The sequence below is a fragment of the Mytilus galloprovincialis genome, chromosome 9, assembly GCF_965363235.1.
Source record: "Mytilus galloprovincialis chromosome 9, xbMytGall1.hap1.1, whole genome shotgun sequence".
Lineage (NCBI taxonomy): Eukaryota > Metazoa > Mollusca > Bivalvia > Mytilida > Mytilidae > Mytilus > Mytilus galloprovincialis.
Genome location: NC_134846.1, coordinates 88,044,191 through 88,062,689, shown reverse-complemented (window position 1 = coordinate 88,062,689; position 18,499 = coordinate 88,044,191). Strand labels below are relative to the sequence as shown.

Genomic DNA, 18,499 nt, shown 5'->3' with positions numbered 1-18,499 from the left:
ATGCTGAGGGTCCTGAACAATGCTTTGGAAGCCATATTACCGACAACATCAGTGGATACACCAACAACATTGGATATATATACCATAATGTCGGATATCTCCAGCAGACAGGAGTTATCGGAACCAAACAATGCTGATCTGACTCCTGCAGAAAGAGCATTTATTGCTTCACAGGTCGCTATGAAGAATGCACTGGATGCAGATATAAAAAATGACGATGTAAGCAATCAAAGCTGATTTATTTTACACTGTTAAAAGAAAGATTAATTTGCTATACAAGAATTTTACCACCATCACAAAGTAGCATTTAGTATAGGTACTATAGGTACTTGTGTTTGTTAAAAATCATTATTGCAATTTAAGTTTATTTAGAAAATACTTCACCTCGGCTATTCACAATTGTTGGACATATTAAAAAAAATCGTGAAAGCAAAAGATAAGACAAAGGTAGTATACGGCTGTTCAAAATTCGTTGAACCGAAAACAAATCCAGGTTACAAACTTAAACACAGCGAAAAACATCAACTGTATGAGTAAAACAACGAAACAACAGAAACACTGAACAACAAAAAAAAAACAACGTCAAAGTACATCGAAACGGAAAACTTACTATCTGCTCACCACATGAAAAGATCAACGCCACAAAAAAAGGCGTATTTAGTGACGTTCATATATACCTATTCGTTATGTTTTGGAGGTGTGTTTTTCAACAAACAATTGGAATTCTTATTTGATCCAATTGTTTTATTTTCTTTTCTTGTCGAGTTGTTTCTGACATCATATAAAGCAGACTAATACTCCCTCTTACATTGTAATGGTCTTGAATTTAAGTTTATTTTCATGAGCTTTAACAACTGAACGTTTGACTTTAAATGTAGTTTATTTTGACAATCTATGCTGGACAAATTCTTTATGTAGGTTCAAAACGAGGTTCAAGTACTATTGGACAGTATTTCCTACTTAGGCCACGTGCTTCAGATGTTGAACTATCGTAAACAGATGCCTGTGTATGTTCAAAATGGACACATCAATTCCACTGAAGACAAGAAACTGATTGGAGAATTGATTCAGAAAGGGTTTCAAATCAATGAAGTAAATTTAAGTTTTGTAGAATCAAATTCCCAGTCTACACAAGAGCAAGCCATACAGGTATAAACATTAATAAGAGATTTTAAACAGTAATTTTAATGATTGGTCAAAACTATATATCGAAACAAAAGAAAGGGAAACGTAAAAAAAAAATCATCCTTATTGTGTTGTAGATATTTTTCGATTCTGTTATGTCTGTTCATGATGTTAACAACCTGTGTGAGTTCAAGGATATTTACAGCTTGATGCAAAGTATCGAAATATGTGTGCTATATGACAAATTGTATAGATCTACTACTGTTAATCGTTGATACAAATGTAGTAATATCAACAAAACCTATAAATGATAGCACAAAAAAAGAAATAGTTGCAGTAGAGTCGTACGGTGACCTGTTGTTGTTACTTTCTGTGTCATCAGGTCTCTTATTGACAGTTGTCTTATTGGCAATCATACCACATCTTCTTTTTTATATCCACGAGTTATTATGGATCACATAAGTGTCTAACCTATTTTTTCTATATAACTAAAGATTGTATTTTTTCTTGAAAGGTAACATTATATGACCACACACCATTTTCGTGGGATGAGGAGTCTAAGTTCATATCATCTAAGACCGTTACTGTGTCAGTGGGAGAAGGCCATACAACAAACTCAGCAATACCATCGAAAATCAAACTTCAGAATTCTGGTTTAGTACCAACAAGAAAAACTATCAAAGTAGCCATTCCAGTTGATAAAAATGAGACCACTTCACAGATGCTAGTGTACAAAATGTACTGGAAGACACCTGCGGACAGTTTGATAATCAGTATAAATAGCCCAATAAACCATCTTAATCACACTATTTCCATTCGGAAGACAGAACCTCCAACGGAAGACGAATATGACTGGAAGAAAGTTATAGAATCCAGCGACTGGTTATCAACCAGCGAAATAAAAGTAATACTTGACGGTGGACTATACACCACCCCAACAAATGTGTATGTTGGAGTCCTTGTTCAAAAAGGTATATCTATTTAACTTATGGGAATAGAGAAAAAATCCAACACACGTGTAAGAAATGGCATTTATTGGTAATCATTAAGATTATTTAAGACATTTCTTGTTTTCAAGAATGTTTACACTTCATTTAAACCCAAAGATAACTAACGGGAAAAGAAAAAAGAAAACGTTTTCAAATCAATAAATGAAACATTTGAAATTACAAGTACTAAAGGAGTATTGCAATATGCAAATCAACCTGCTAAGTCAAATATAAACAGTATGTAATACTTTTGTAACGTACCATATGTAATAGGTTCTGCTCATATTGTCTTTGATCCTACTATGGTCATATACTTCTACAACATTTGTCTCAAGTGGATAGTTGTCTAATTGTCTTATTCTTTAGGTTTCTATATTGTGTCATGTGTACTATTGTTGTCTGTTTGTCCTTTCAATCTTTAGCCATGGCGTTTTCAGTTTATTTTTAATTGATGAGGTTGACTGTCCCTCTGGTATCTTTCGTCCCTCTTTTGCAATCATACATCTTTTCTTTTAAAGATTAATTTGTTATACTATATTGAAAAACTCAAGATAACAAAATGTGAACAAGACCGAGCAAATCGACATAAGTACAATAAAACACACAACTATAAGTACAATAAAACACACAACTAGATACAAAATAAATATTGGTTTCAAAATTATGTTTATTATAATGTGTATTATTGTTGTTTGGTTGTCCCTCTGGTATCTTTCGTCCCTCTTTTGCAATCATACATCTTTTCTTTTAAAGATTAATTTGTTATACTATATTGAAAAACTCAAGATAACAAAATGTGAACAAGACCGAGCAAATCGACATAAGTACAATAAAACACACAACTATAAGTACAATAAAACACACAACTAGATACAAAATAAATATTGGTTTCAAAATTATGTTTATTATAATGTGTATTATTGTTGTTTGGTTGATAACATAATAATACTTGAGTTTTTAATGATAGAAACATCTTCCGACCCTACATTAACCAGGCGAAGACGATCATTGAGAACTACTACCGTTGAATATAAAATAATTAGTGCTACGGTTGGTTGTAGAGTATGGGATACTGTAGAGCAGAAATGGGACAAAACGTCATGTCAGGTATGATTATGGGAACCCTTGTTCTGTTATGATTGATGCAGTCCGATTTCATTTGGGTATTTATTCCATCACAAAGTTATTCCATATTTGTTGCACTATAACCCTATGCCCTGTTGGCTCCTGATAGGGTATGTTAAAAAATAATGCGTATCGAAACGACATGCTGGACTTATAAAAATATATTTCATAGACATATAAGTTACTCTTTCTTCAGCAGGCGATTTATTGTTTGCCATTTAGGTTTACGTGGACTTATTTTATGCCTATATCGCTTTCAAATTTATACAAGAAGCAACAATGATTTTTTTTGTCGGAGACATCATGGCATGTTATTTGTTTAATCTTTTCTTTAAGAAATCGCAATAATTGTCTGAAACTTGATAATAACAATTCCAACACTCGAACAAAGAAGAATTATATAATAAAATAATTTTCTAGCACTGGAGAATATTGCTGTGAACTTTATATCTGTCCCAAAGGTATAACATGCAACCATGTAGTCATATCTTTGGGACTGACTTGATAAATTATATACATTGGTTGGATTTACGGTTGATCGCTTAAGAAGATTTGACCTTCCATGGACAAAGTTGACCTCGAGTTGGTTTATGTAATCCTGTAAATTTCAGCCTGTTTAGTTTGTAGCTCCTCGTGTATTAATTGTTACATTCACTGATTTTAAAGGAATGGGTTTCTGGGTTCCAGACGAAAGTAAATCGAAAACCGCGCTTCGCAGGCCTTAAATTCATATTGAGTATTTGACAATACATACTATTTTTTAATGTCATGTTAAAAAGAAGAAATAAATAACAAAACGGATTGACAAAATTCAAAATTCAGGGAGATGGTAAAGACAAACAACAGTCTACATCACACCAACATCACATTAACAATGAAAACTGAAGACTGATTAATACAAACTTTATAAAACCGAGCACTATGTCAGCCACTCCGGTCGGGGTTATACTCATGGATTTAATTAATTATACTTCATACACCAATTTGTTTCTGTTATTTAGCTTTCTTCTGCATCAACTATCAATGAGACTGTTTGTGAGTGTTCCAATCCACCAGGAAATAGTTTTTCCACAACGTTTTACGTGCCTCCAAACACGATCGATTTTGGAAGTGTTTTTGAAAAGTTTGATTTGAAAAACAATGCAGCGGTATTTGCAACTGTTGTATCCCTAGTACTATTATATATTTTGTTATGTGTATGGGCATTCAGACAGGACAGAAAGGATCACAAAAGGGTAATGTAATTTGCTTATTTATACAACATTATACAATGTATATATACTTTTCTCGAAAAAAGAAGTGTATATGTTAATCGGTAAAATTCACAATATTAAAAGTAAATGATAAGATTGATTTAGAAAAATTAAGTCAAATAAAGTGAATAACACAAAATGAAAACAAAGGAGAAACAAAGATTATGGCAGCACATTCGATGATGATAGCATGCATTCTAAAAATATACATTTCATTTGCTGCAAGCCAAATTTCTGTCCCTATCCGATTAATCCTCATTTTCCATTTGGCAGTTCGAATTTCTTTGACCTTCATCCCGGACCTATTTATTCCATCTATTTGTCAGTTGGTTTTTTTCCTCAACATGCATGAAACATTACCACTGGTATTAGCAACCAACAATCAATTAATCAACATGTATGAACTGCAGTCGAATTTGTAAAGGTGTTAATCCAATTTTTGCAATTTAAACATCATCTACAGCCCTTGGAAGGTGTAAATTTCCCCCAAAACAACGTGTATATGGTGTAATGGTGTATGGCATATGGTGAAATGGTAGAAGGTGTATGGTGCAATGGTTTGTGGTGTAAGGCGAATGGTTTAATGGTATAAAGTGCGATCGGGAATGGTGTATGACATTTGAAATTATGCAAAACATTGAGAACTGATTTTTAATTTTATACATTGATTTACAATAGTTATCAAAGGTACCAGGATTATAATTTAGTACGCCAGACGCGCGTTTCGTCTACATAAGACTCATCAGTGACGCTCATATCAAAATATTTATAAAGCCAAACAAGTACAAAGTTGAATATTGTGATCAAAATTCGTTTCTTTAAGATAAATGAATAATTCATTAGTGGCACGCTTTCTTTGAAATAAATTTGCATTATGGTGCAATGTGTATGGTGTAATGTCACAGGGTGAATGATGAAATGGTGTATAGTGTTAGTGGGAAGTTTACACCATCGAAGAACTGTACATAAATATTTAGTTATTGGTTAGTGCGTGTACATGAGAGACAACAACAAAAATATCGAATCAGTTGGAGCTTCATTTTTATCCAACTCTGAACACCAAGTCTTCAAAGTTTTAGATACTGTTCAATGGGAATAATCCTTACACATTTATTGATTGTCTTACATATTTACTTTCTCTTCCATGTGCATACGATAGCTATTCAGTGTTCTATTGTGTTGTTTTTTTATTTTATTACTATTTTATTGTCATTACAAAAATCATTGTAATCTTAGTCATAGTATGAAACTTTCAAGGGTCCATAAGTGGGTTAATAAAACATTTCTTTTTCTGTTTCAATAACGGTCTATTTATTATAAAGAAATAAAAGAATAGCTTCTTTATCAAAGTGAAGGAAAAAATCACCGAATCCTTATTATAAGTGTTAATAATTAAACTCATCATAGATACCAGAACTAAATTTAGTATATACGCCAGACGCGCGTTTCGTCTACAAAAGACTCATCAGTGACGCTCGAATCACAAAAAGTTAAAAAGGCCAAATAAAGTACGAAGTTGAAGAGCATTGAGGACCAAGTTGTTAAAAGTATTGCCAAATACAGCTAAGGTAATATATGCCTGCGGTAGAAAATCCTTAGTATCTAAAAAAAATCCAAAATTTGTTAACAGTAAATTTATAAATATAACCATATCAATTACAATTTATGTCAGCACAAAAAGTGCTGACTACTGGACTGGTGATACCCTCAGGGAAATCAATATCCACCAGCAGTGGCATCTACCTAGTGGTTGTAAATAAACTCATCATAGATACCAGGACTAAATTTAGTATATACGCCAGATGCGCGTTTCGTCTACAAAAGACTCATCAGTGACGCTCGAATCCAAAAAAGTTAAAAAGGCCAATAAAGTACGAAGTTGAAGAGCATTGAGGACCAAAATTGCTAAAAGTTTTGACAAATACAGCTAAAGTAATCTATGCCTGAGGTAGAAAATCTTTAGTATTTAAAAAAATTACAAAATTTGTAAACAGTAAATTTATAAATATAACCATATCACTCACATTTCATGTCAGCACAAAAAGTGCTGACTACTGGGCTGGTGATACCCTCGGGGAAATAAATCTCCACCAGCAGTGGCATCGACCCAGTAGTTGTAAATAAACTCATCATAAATACCAGGACTAAATTTAGTATATACGCCAGATGCGCGTTTCGTCTACAAAAGACTCTTCAGTGACGATCGAATTCAAAAAAGTTATAAAGGCCAATAAAGTACGAAGTTGAAGAGCATTGAGGACCAAAATTGCTGAGTTTTGCCAAATACACTTAATGTATATCTTGCAGTGGGCTTTATCATACCTGAGTGACAACGGTCCTTACGACGATTACTTGTACATTCTGACGGTGTTCACAGGACTACACAGAAATTCTGGAACAAAATCTAGAATAGGTTTCATGATAATTGATGGCAAACCAAACAAAAGTCATTTTTATGAACCAGATGTACGACTATTAGATGACGAAACACATCGAGTGAGTATTTTGTCTGCTCATGGTTCTTGTGATTTATATGTAGGATAATAAAATATAACTTAAGGTTCATCATATCAAATGGCCACATATGGCCGCATTTCACATCAAAAACCAAGTCAGTGTACAGATACCTGTGCTGTTTGGAAAGTTTTAAGGCCTAGCATAGTTTTTGAGGTGAAAATACGGCCATAGTTGTCAATTTGTTATGATGAACCTTAACGAATAATCATCTTACTTCTCATTTTTTAATACAGTTGATAACAAAATGTGATATGATTGTCTTTAAAAACAGAAGAAAAGAGGACATTATTCTTAACAATTACGGTTCATTTCACGATCTAAACAAATGATACGATACATTACACTACAAATGTCAAAAAGGAGGAATCATGTTTGTTCCCTGTCCTTTGATTTGAAGTCGACAGCAAACAAATCTATATATAGATATATGTGTTGTTAGATATTAGCCGTCCGTAGTCTATTAAAAATTTTGCAAATCTTAATGGAAGCAGTGCAAAGGTCTGACATGAACACCGGATATTTTTCATACAATAGCAAAAAATGAGATGTGACACAAAATAATGATTGACGAGGCTACGGACAGACAAATTATTATTTGACGGGATTAGCCAAGTGATTTTGTTTATATTATAGGGTTTTGATGTTGGTAGCATCCGGAAATTTGTCATGAGCGTTGGTAAACCAATAAATGACCCAACAGTATTAAAAATTTGGCATGATAATAGTGGACAAGGAAATTCGGCATCATGGTATCTTAATAAAATCATACTGGAGGATGTCCAAACCAGTGAAAGGTAAATCTTACAAAACTATTTTGTCTCCTGAAATGAATAATAAGTTACATAAAAATATTTTGTGTTTTGTTCTGTTTTGTAGTGATATGGTGAAGGAAAAATGAAAGAGACCATTTGTGGCCCATGAAAATTGCAAAATAGTAAATGTATTAGAACAGATTTTATATGTTCATTTTATTGAATAATCATGGTTGCAATAAGATGATAACTTAAGCGCAACTCTATGATGTCATAACTATGTACAAATTGACATATATTGAATCAAATCGTCATTTGACACATGATGTATAGACGAAATGAATATAATCGAAGGTATCACTCAAAAAGATATTTTAAATACATCATGTAGCATGTGTTGTTGTTGTTAAAAACTCTTAGAAATATAAATACTGTAAATATAAATAACAAAATCGAGATGAAAGGAAATGCTTGGTTTTAAACTGAAATACAAATATTTCAGAACATATTCTAATAGACAAAAATACTTATCTTGTATATCATGTTAATGTCTTGTTATTAACTGAATGATGTTATTTGGTAGATCATAAATGCTTTATAATTTCCAAATTAAAGGTGCTAATAAAAGTTTTATCGTCATTTTTTTTTTTACTGTTAGGTATATGTTTATATGTGATCAATGGCTTTCTTTGGACCACGATGATGGCTGCGTTGATTGTGCTATTCCTATTTCTGATAAGCTGGATAAACACAAATTCTCATTTTTATTTAACGAACAAACTAGACAAAACACAACAGACAATCACTTATGGTTATCAGTTGCCATTCGACCTGAAGACAGCAACTTTACAAGGATAGAAAGATTGGCTTGTTGTTTGACATTGTTGTTTCTTACTATGATATCAAATGCAATGTTTTATGGACAAAATACCGGAAGTCGTATTTCAATTGGACCAATCAAATTATCACTTTCTGGAATATACATTTCACTTATAAGTGCAATGATTGCGGCACCTCCAATATTGTTAGTATCTTATATGTTCAGATGTTCCATACCTCGTTCAAGAAATAAGAAGAAAACTTTAACAAATACTAAAGAAAATCCTGGAATGACACTAAAATCCGATGAAGAAGTCAATCCTGATGCAGATGTTACAGACGACACTCAATTTTCACTTCCGTTTTGGTGTAGATATGTAGCATGGGTAATAGTTACATTAGCCGTCTTTACATCCGGGTTTTTCCTAATTCTGTATAGCATGGAATGGGGAAAGACAAAGTCAGAGGAATGGCTGCTATGTTTCTTTATGTCATTCATCGAATCGATGCTCTTAGTTGATCCCCTTAAGGTAAGATAATCTAGCTTTCACTTCACATGTATAATAGTTAGCAATATTTCTAATGACCTTGTTAAGAAGTTATAAAAACACTATCCTATAAATAAAAATGACTGGACCAATGCAAGTTAGAATATGCCAGTTGTTATTTCATTTGTTTGGTGTGCTTCAGCTTTGGATTTTTGCCAGTTACTTATGGACCTTAACATTTTCCTAGGACCTTTCTATTTTTGTTATTTAATTTTATACGTCGGAAGCAAACCTTCTTTTCAGTTAAAACAAATAGGTTACAAATGCAATTATCAATATATAGCTGGCTGGACGAAGACTCTTAAAAGCTAATTTTATCATTGCCGAATTTACAGCTATACGTAAGAACTCTTTAAGATAAATACATTTTTTTATATAAAAAAAATGTATACCTTTTTTTTTTAGATTATATTGATTTCAGTCATATTCTCTTGGATTGTTAAGAGTTACAAGGAGAAAACTGTGAAATACGACAGAGAGAAACTTCTTCTAGAGACCAAAAGACGTGCAGCAAGTCCATTGTCATATCTTTTAGGTAATCTTTGTTTATATTGAACTATTTAAGGTAATATTTGTTTATATTGAACTATGAATATTAAAGACATATATCATCCGTTTTCGTTTGAAATAGTTAGGTAAAACGCAAGAGCATATAATTAATTTAAAGAAACATGTATTGAATATTACATCTTCTGACATCAGACTCGGACTTCTCTTGAACTGAATTTTAATGTACATATTGTTATGCGTTTACTTTTCTACATTGGTTAGAGGTATAGGGGGAGGGTTGAGATCTCACAAACATGTTTAACCCCGCCGCATTTTTGCGCCTGTCCCAAGTCAGGAGCCTCTGGCCTTTGTTAGTCTTGTATTATTTTAATTTTAGTTTCTTGTGTACAATTTGGAAATTAGTATGGCGTTCATTATCACTGAACTAGTATATATTTGTTTAGGGGCCAGCTGAAGGACGCCTCCGGGTGCGGGAATTTCTCGCTACATTGAAGACCTGTTGGTGACCTTCTGCTGTTGTTTTTTATTTGGTCGGGTTGTTGTCTCTTTGACACATTCCCCATTTCCATTCTCAATTTTATTGAATATAAAAACAACATAAAACAATTCAAAGACTAACTCTTTACACAAATGTTTTCTTTGCCTTTTGGTAGAAATTATGTATACAGTCCGAGTTGAAACTCATTAATACAGAAACTTAATAAATAAAAACATTCTACATTCGATGCACTTTTCTGGTTTTAAACATTTCCTGTTTACAAATTTTAAATTTTTCGAAAAACAAAGGATTTTTTTATCCCAGGCATAGATAACCGTAGCCATGTTTGGTCCAACTTTTTAGATTTTTTTATCCTTAATGCTCTTCAAATTTGTACTTGTTTGGCTCTATAACTATTTTGATATGAGCGTCACTGATAAGTCTAATGTAGACGAAACGCGCGTCTGGCGTACTAACTTATAATCCTGGTACCTTTGATAACTTTTTACCTTCATCTGAAATTTTCAAACCAAACGTTTGAAAACCACGGACACATAAAGACCGATTTGACCAAAAAAACTTAAATTCATGTGTTTTTTTCAAAGAATGAAAGATAAAGAAAATATTATCAAGCATACAATATGAGCAAGACAAAATCTGTACAGAAGTCGGAAATTTTCTGACCTTCACCTCATTTTAGTAGTATATTTGTCAAAGATTGGTATCTTAGGTTTGGTCTTCTAGAAAAATCGACATTTTAGTCATGAATTATTTTAGTAGTTAGATACTGGCCATTATTGAAAATACACACGAATCTAGTTGAGCTACACAGGCTACTGCGGGCTTTTGATCTACTGTTTTAAGTTCAAATGCACATTTTTAAAAGGAAATAAAAGGATCAGTACTAAAACATACTTGAATTCTATCTTCTTTTAGAGTTATTAACCCTAGTATTGACATTTGAGTTGTATACCAAGTAAACTATGCAACAACACATGATGAGAAAACATCTTGATACATGAACGATAATAAATTATATAAGAACAGCTTCGAAAAGTAGAGGAATTTGTTATCAGTACACGAAAAACAAAAGTCTACCTTAGAACAGTGTTTTGTTTTTAGTTTGACTACGTTTTTTCTGGAAAATCTGATATTTTACTATTACTAGTATTAGGAACACAAATACTGAACTAACAGGTATATTACTGAAGGTGGGAAGTCAATAAAACCTTACAAGATCAAATGTCAGAATGATATATTACTTTTCATAATTTTTATTTGTTATGTCTTTTCATAATTTTTATTTGTTATGTCTTTTCATGATTTTTATTTGTTATGTCTTTTAAGGTGTGTTCAAAGCCACGCAAGCTCCTTTGAAATCCCAAACAGTTGCTAGATTAAAAGAAAAAAGACAGCAGCGCCTTAAAATGCAAGAGATATTCATAGAGCTAGTTTTATATATGATATTCCTTTCTGTTTTGTATTGTGTCAGTTTTAGTAACAGGGATCCGAGATGGTATAATGTAAAACATCATCTAGAACAGCATCTTGTTACATCGAATAGCATCTCAGTTGGAGGTTCAACGTTGAAATATGATCAGGTTAGTTGTCTTTCCTGTTTAAAGTACTGTGGATATAACAAAAGAAGATGTGGTATGATTGCCAATGAGACAACTGTCCAAAAAAGACTATAGGTCACCGTACGGCCTTCAACAATGAGTAAAGCCCATACTGTGGATTTATTTAACTTTGTGGGCATCTTTTATCGTGCCTTGAGGGAAACTGGCACTTTCGTTGATATTAGATTTCGTGGATTTGGCAATATCGGCAAACAAAGACTATATATTTTGTAATTAGTTGGACATTCAAATTCGTGAGATATCCGATGCTGAGGCATGGGATTGCAGCAAAGAAGTTATTTACACTTCTATAATGTAATGAGTTAACGTTGTGACAAGAGACAAGTTAGGTTAACGCTACTTCAGCACAAAAGGCTATGTCGCGGCGAACGTAACAAACAAGGTGGTGTTGCTATCTATTTACTTACTAGTGACATCTTTAACAAAAACTACCCCAAAATACAAAATACAAAAACACAACAGTTGAAAATTAGTGTCAGAAATTCGTATCGACTGCATAAATCTCATCTTCCAATCAGCGTTCAAATCATGTGCGGAGAAGCATTCTTATATAGCTTATTTATTTGTGTTCAACCACAGACATAGTTGCCTAAGGTATGTTGAGGTTCAGCGCACTTTTTTTAATGTTATACAACTTCTCTTTGAACTGTTTTTATCGATAACCGAGCAGTCATTTTACTTTATAACTGCTTGGATTTTAGTGCACCTGGAGAATCTTATCAGGTGAAAATCTGCATCCCACGTACACCATACTGAAATCTTTTTATCTTTAGATTTTACCCATTTCCAACTTGAACTTTACCAAATCAGAAATATGACAGTTGTTGTCCATTCGTTTGATGTGCTTGAGGTTTCGATTTTGTCATTTGATTAGAGACTTACCGATTTGAATTTTCCTCAAAGTTCCTTATTTTTGTGATTTTCATTTTTTCCCCAATTTGATCATGCTAGAGTTATAGGACTTTATTCCTGAAAACATGTTGGACAAAATAATTTCAGAATTGAAAACAAATTTGAGTTTTCAACCTTGCTCTTTACCTTTCATTACGTTTGTTTTCTTGTTTGTCGTCATTTGTATATATATATATGGTTTGTGTCTTAAAAGAAATGACAAACCTATATAATAATTGTAGAAAACAAACGTAATGATATATATATATATATATATATATATATATATGTATATGTCATGTATCTGTAGCTTAAGTAATCTTTCATAATTCAATATGTTTCAGTAGGACAAAAAATGTAAAAATTACCTGATAACTTTTGTCATATATCATAAACTATTAAAATATTTTACAGGTTACAACTGCATCTAATTTGTATACATGGATCGATGATACTCTTATTCCATTTCTGTTTCCACGGTACGATAACAATGGAGATCAACTGAAAGCCAATCGAAGATTATATGTACAAGACCAAGTCAATTTCCGTGTTGGTCCAATGAGACTGAGACAATTAAGAGCAGCTGAAGGTACGATACATAATACATAAACTTTATGAGTATTACGTGTCCAAAAAATTAGATGACCAGCTCGGACTAATAAAATTGAAGATTGCAGCTTACTCTGGCATCGATTACTTCTTTATTGTTTAAGCAAAGTTAAATCAAACAATACTCGTATTCACTAGCGAATGAAAATAACAATGTATAGTTTGTTTGCATCCCACACCCTTTTCTAGATTTACCATTATCAGGAACGCTCCAACCTAGACATTCAAACGCTATAATATATGCATACGTAAACGATACTTAGATGACGATACAAGAAATAAACCCACAGACTGACAGTCATCACATAGTTCAGAAGAATTTGACAAAGTGAATATAAGATGTCACATTGGACCAACACAAAAACGCCGCTTTTATACGAAAAAACAAAATTAATATAATAAGTTAGCCATCAAATGGTTTTAACTGGTTTTCTTATATTCAATCGAGTGTTGACCTGACATATAAAGGTGCAATTTATTTATTCCTAAATGTTATATGAATATTATTATTAAGTAATGTAATATATAAGCAGGCTTGATAGCTTGTTGTTCGGTGTGAGCCAAGGCTCCGTGTTGAAGGCCGTACCTTGACCTATAATGGTTTACCTTTATAAATTGTTTTTTGGCTGGAGAACTATCTCGTTGGCACCTAACCATATCTTCCTATATCTCTTTTACTTTTTCAGAACCATGTAGGACACAGTTTTGGGGTAATTTTGCCTGTTATGATGAATATTCTATTTCCGGGGAAGATGATGGAAACTATTGTGTTGCCTGGGAGCCTCGCCCCTGCGTCAGAGGTCAAAATGTATATAATATGACATATGCTGCCTGGAATTTTGTGTCGTCTGTTGATATTTGGGGACTTCCGGCCACAGGACTACATTCTACCTATGGCGGTGGTGGATACATAGCAGAATTCATTGTCAACTACAACATCTCACGTCTAGTTCTCAATGATTTGTATAAATACACATGGATAGACCGTAAAACGAGAGCCATATTTACAGAATTCACATTGTACAACGTAGATGACAATGTTTTTGTTTTCATTTCGTTTTTGACAGAATTTCCTGAAACAGGTGGGGTCATTGCAAGTACATTAATCAAACCGTTTCGACCTTACCAACATGTCGGAAGTCTTGGTTTATTTATCTTTATTTGTGAAATTATTGTACTGATTGGAATAACTGTATTTTCTGTTCATAAATATATTTGGTTTCGGAGATACGGTAAGAAGATGTGGAAAGAATTATGGCATGTTCTTGACATATTAATCATAATTTTATTCATTGTTGCTACCATAATGTATATTGGAAGATGGATAATGATTAATATGGCAATGAAAGAATGGGAAAATCATAAGAATAAATTCGTCAACTTTAGTCATATTGCGTCATGGGACGAGCTGTTCAACATTTTCCTGGCATTTATTATATTTCTAACAACTATCCGAATCATGCGAGTTCTCAGCTACAATGAAAGAATAAACCAATTTGGCAAGGTACTTGCTAACGTGAGCCGTGATCTTTGTGGATGTTTTGTAATGTTTATGATGGTGTACGTAGCGTTTGTAACTTTTGGACATTTGATATTTGGCAGGCATCTAGAAACATACAAAAACTTATTTGTGTCATCAACAACATTGGTTAACGCTATTATCGGTAAAAACAGCATTAAAGATCTGTTTTCTGTGGAGCCAGTTCTGGGAAGAGCCTACTACTTTTTCTTCGTTTTGTTTTTGTTGTGGATTTTAATGACGATGATGAATGCAACATTAAACGTAGGTATTACAATAGTTAGGAAAAAGCCGGTGCGGTCCACATACGGCATCATTAACATCGTAGCAAGCTTCTGGAGAGAGGCTGTTGGTCATATTATTGCATCAAATAATACCACAACAAAAGACAGGCTGAAGTTATCACGTAATTATATATCAAGTAAGACATTTACAAAGACATTAGTAGTAACACGTCAGGATGAGACACAACAGGTCGATATGGTAAAACCGACAGAAGACCTACCGAAAAAGAAAGAACGAGCAAGACGTATTTATCAGTAAGATGAACCATGCATTTATTGAGAAATGTTTCATAAATATTACGTGTGTCATTGTTCTTTTTTTTTTTATTAAATTACCTATTATTAAAAAGTCTTTTTCTCGATTAAATCTTGATCATTTCCCTCGTGTGACTTGATACATATAATACATTACGGATGTTTAAGTCCAGAAAAAAAATACCTTATTTGATATTTAAGGTCTATAATGGTCTTCAACTTCATAATTTAATTTTCTGTATTTTAACGCTTTTGATACGAGCCTCACTTATGTTGGTTTTTTTTTTGTAGACGAAACGCGTGTATGGCTTACAGAAGTATAAGCCTGGTTTCTTTAATGAGTTAATACATAATGCTAAATGTTTCGATCGAAACCAAATTACCATTTTAAGACAAGTGTACCGATATTCAATTGTATACATCCTTTAAGAAGATACACACCTTATTGGCTTAAAATGTTCTAAGCGAATTGCAAGAATTCCCAAAGGATTTTCTCAAAACCGGGTGCGAGTGCAGTGCTTGACGATTTTCTTGTAGAATTGTCATCAATATAGGATAAATAATTATATTGTGTTGGTTTAAAGGACATATTTGACTAGAAGCTATAGAGTCTACGTTGCTCGCTTGATAAGGGGCTTTCCGTTTTGAATTTTCGTATTTTTGGTATTTCATGACAAAAATTTCTGTTTTGTGGATCTAGTATTGCTGAGCATTTAATCTGTTTAGTTTTCCTCTATCTTCTTTAAATATTGCTCAAAACAACAATTCAGGCTAACTAAAGGCTCATCATGTTTATGGACAGCCACTGGGCAACCACTCATATAAAGAGTGACAGCCTACTACCTGTATCAATGAAATGTAACTGGTTAATAGATCTTACCTTGCTAATCTATTTTGTGATTTAAGCGTCTATTTATCTAAAAATGATAAAAAAAAACTCAACATTAAAGAATAAAAATTCCAAGGAGATGTCTTGTGATTTATTTTCTATATATCATAATTGTAGATCTTGTCTTACCGATAATGTTTGCTTATTTAACTTTCAATCTATCTATTATAATGTTTAAGATATAAGGCTAAAACGCAAAAAACTGGTAAAAGTCAACATCAAAGTGAAATAACTTTGAAAAGGAGTCAGCTGATAATATCTACGATGTGAACTTACTATGAACTTAGTTGATATAAAAAAAAGAGATGTGGTGTAATTGCCAATAAGACAACTCTTCACAAGAGACCAAATGTCACAGAAATTGACTTCTGTAGAGCCAGGTGATCTAGAAATGGCTTCAACTACAAGCATTTGTAGATCTATATTTTAGGTCGTATTTTGTTTTGTGGTTTTCTTTTTTGTGGTTTGTGTCGAATTGATAGTCAAGTCCGTTCCGAGTGATTTTGACATATTCTTTTAATGTTGTCGTGGTTTACCACTGAAAGTACTGATGTATGAATTCTTGCAGTCTATTATCGGTAAACCTTTTGAAAACAAGCCAGGACATGTTATGTAATCCACTGTTGATCGTTGTTTTTTTTTTATCTTTGAACCAAAATCCCTCGTCATTTTCGAATTGTTTCACAATATGTTATACTGGAGTTTTTTTTTAACCATTGTTGACAGTTGTACGATGAGATGTCTTTAGACACATCTGTTTTCTATGTTTTGATTGATTGTTTACAGTTGTACGATGAGATGTCATTAGACACATCTGTTTTCTATGTTTTTAATTGATTGCTGACAGTTGTACGATCAGATGTCATTAGACACATCTGTTTTCTATGTTTGTAATCATTGTTGACAGTTGTACGATGAAATGTCATTAGACACATCTGTTTTCTATGTTTTTAACTGATTGTTGACAGTTGTACGATGAGATGTCATTAGACACATCTGTTTTCTATGTTGTTAACTGATTGTTGACAGTTGTACGATGAGATGTCATTAGACACATCTGTTTTCTATGTTGTTAATTGATTGCTGTCAGTTGTACGATGAGATGTCATTAGACACATCTGTTTTCTATGTTTTTAATTGATTGCTGACAGTAGTACGATGAGATGTCATTAGACACATCTGTTTTCTGTGTTGTTAACTGATTGTTGACAGTTTTACGATGAGATGTCATTAGACACATCTGTTTTCTATGTTGTTAATTGATTGCTGTCAGTTGTACGATGAGATGTCATTAGACACATCTGTTTTCTATGTTTTTAATTGATTGCTGACAGTAGTACGATGAGATGTCATTAGACACATTTGTTTTCTATGTTGTTAACTGATTGTTGACAGTTGTACGATGAGATGTCATTAGACACATCTGTTTTCTATGTTGTTAACTGATTGTTGACAGTTGTACGATGAGATGTCATTAGACACATCTGTTTTCTATGTTTTTAACTGATTGTTGACAGTAGTACGATGAGATGTCATTAGACACATCTGTTTTCTATGTTTGTAATCATTGTTGACAGTTGTACGATGAGATGTCATTAGACACATCTGTTTCTATGTTTTTAACTGATTGTTGACAGTTGTACGATGAGATGTCATTAGACAAATCTGTTTTCTATGTTGTTAATTGATTGCTGTCAGTTGTACGATGAGATGTCATTAGACACATCTGTTTTCTATGTTTTTAATTGATTGCTGACAGTAGTACGATGAGATGTCATTAGACACATCTGTTTTCTATGTTGTTAACTGATTGTTGACAGTTGTACGATGAGATGTCATTAGACACATCTGTTTTCTATGTTTGTAATCATTGTTGACAGTTGTACGATGAGATGTCATTAGACACATCTGTTTTCTATGTTTTTAACTGATTGTTGACAGTTGTACGATGAGATGTCATTAGACACATCTGTTTTCTATGTTTGTAATCATTGTTGACAGTTGTACGATGAGATGTCATTAGACACATCTGTTTTCTATGTTTTTAACTGATTGTTGACAGTTGTACGATGAGATGTCATTAGACACATCTGTTTTCTATGTTGTTAATTGATTGCTGTCAGTAGTACGATGAGATGTCATTAGACACGTCTGTTTTCTATGTTTGTAATCATTGTTGACAGTTGTACGATGAGATGTCATTAGACACATCTGTTTTCTATGTTTGTAATCATTGTTGACAGTTGTACGATGAGATGTCATTAGACACATCTGTTTTCTATGTTTTTAACTGATT

The 18,499-nt window shown here is 32.9% G+C and overlaps 1 protein-coding gene across 2 annotated transcripts; it reads left to right on the top strand.

Annotated features, from left to right (window-relative positions):
* Window positions 1-2: 2 nt before the first annotated feature.
* Window positions 3-16,272, top strand: LOC143046284 (polycystin-1-like protein 2). 2 transcript variants are annotated; one of them, XM_076219376.1, is made up of 12 exons: window positions 3-219; window positions 919-1,149; window positions 1,640-2,096; window positions 3,082-3,221; window positions 4,241-4,474; window positions 6,800-6,988; window positions 7,643-7,803; window positions 9,020-9,110; window positions 9,534-9,663; window positions 11,464-11,717; window positions 13,062-13,236; window positions 13,943-16,272. In XM_076219376.1, the coding sequence occupies exons 1-12, from the start codon at window positions 88-90 to the stop codon at window positions 15,316-15,318; spliced, it is 3,570 nt and encodes a 1,189-aa protein (XP_076075491.1). In that variant the 5' UTR covers window positions 3-87; the 3' UTR covers window positions 15,319-16,272. The 2 variants fall into 2 exon arrangements, with proteins under 2 accessions (XP_076075491.1, XP_076075490.1); XM_076219375.1 differs by having other exon boundaries at window positions 8,420-9,110.
* The last annotated feature ends 2,227 nt before the right edge of the window (window positions 16,273-18,499 follow it).

Coding starts and splice junctions, on each gene's coding strand:
- LOC143046284 (XM_076219375.1), top strand. CDS start 88: ATGTCGGATATCTCCAGCAGACAGGAGTTATCGGAACCAAACAATGCT. Junction 1,150..1,639: donor CACAAGAGCAAGCCATACAG/GTATAAACATTA, acceptor TTTTCTTGAAAG/GTAACATTATATGACCACAC. Junction 7,804..8,419: donor GATGTCCAAACCAGTGAAAG/GTAAATCTTACA, acceptor TTTTACTGTTAG/GTATATGTTTATATGTGATC.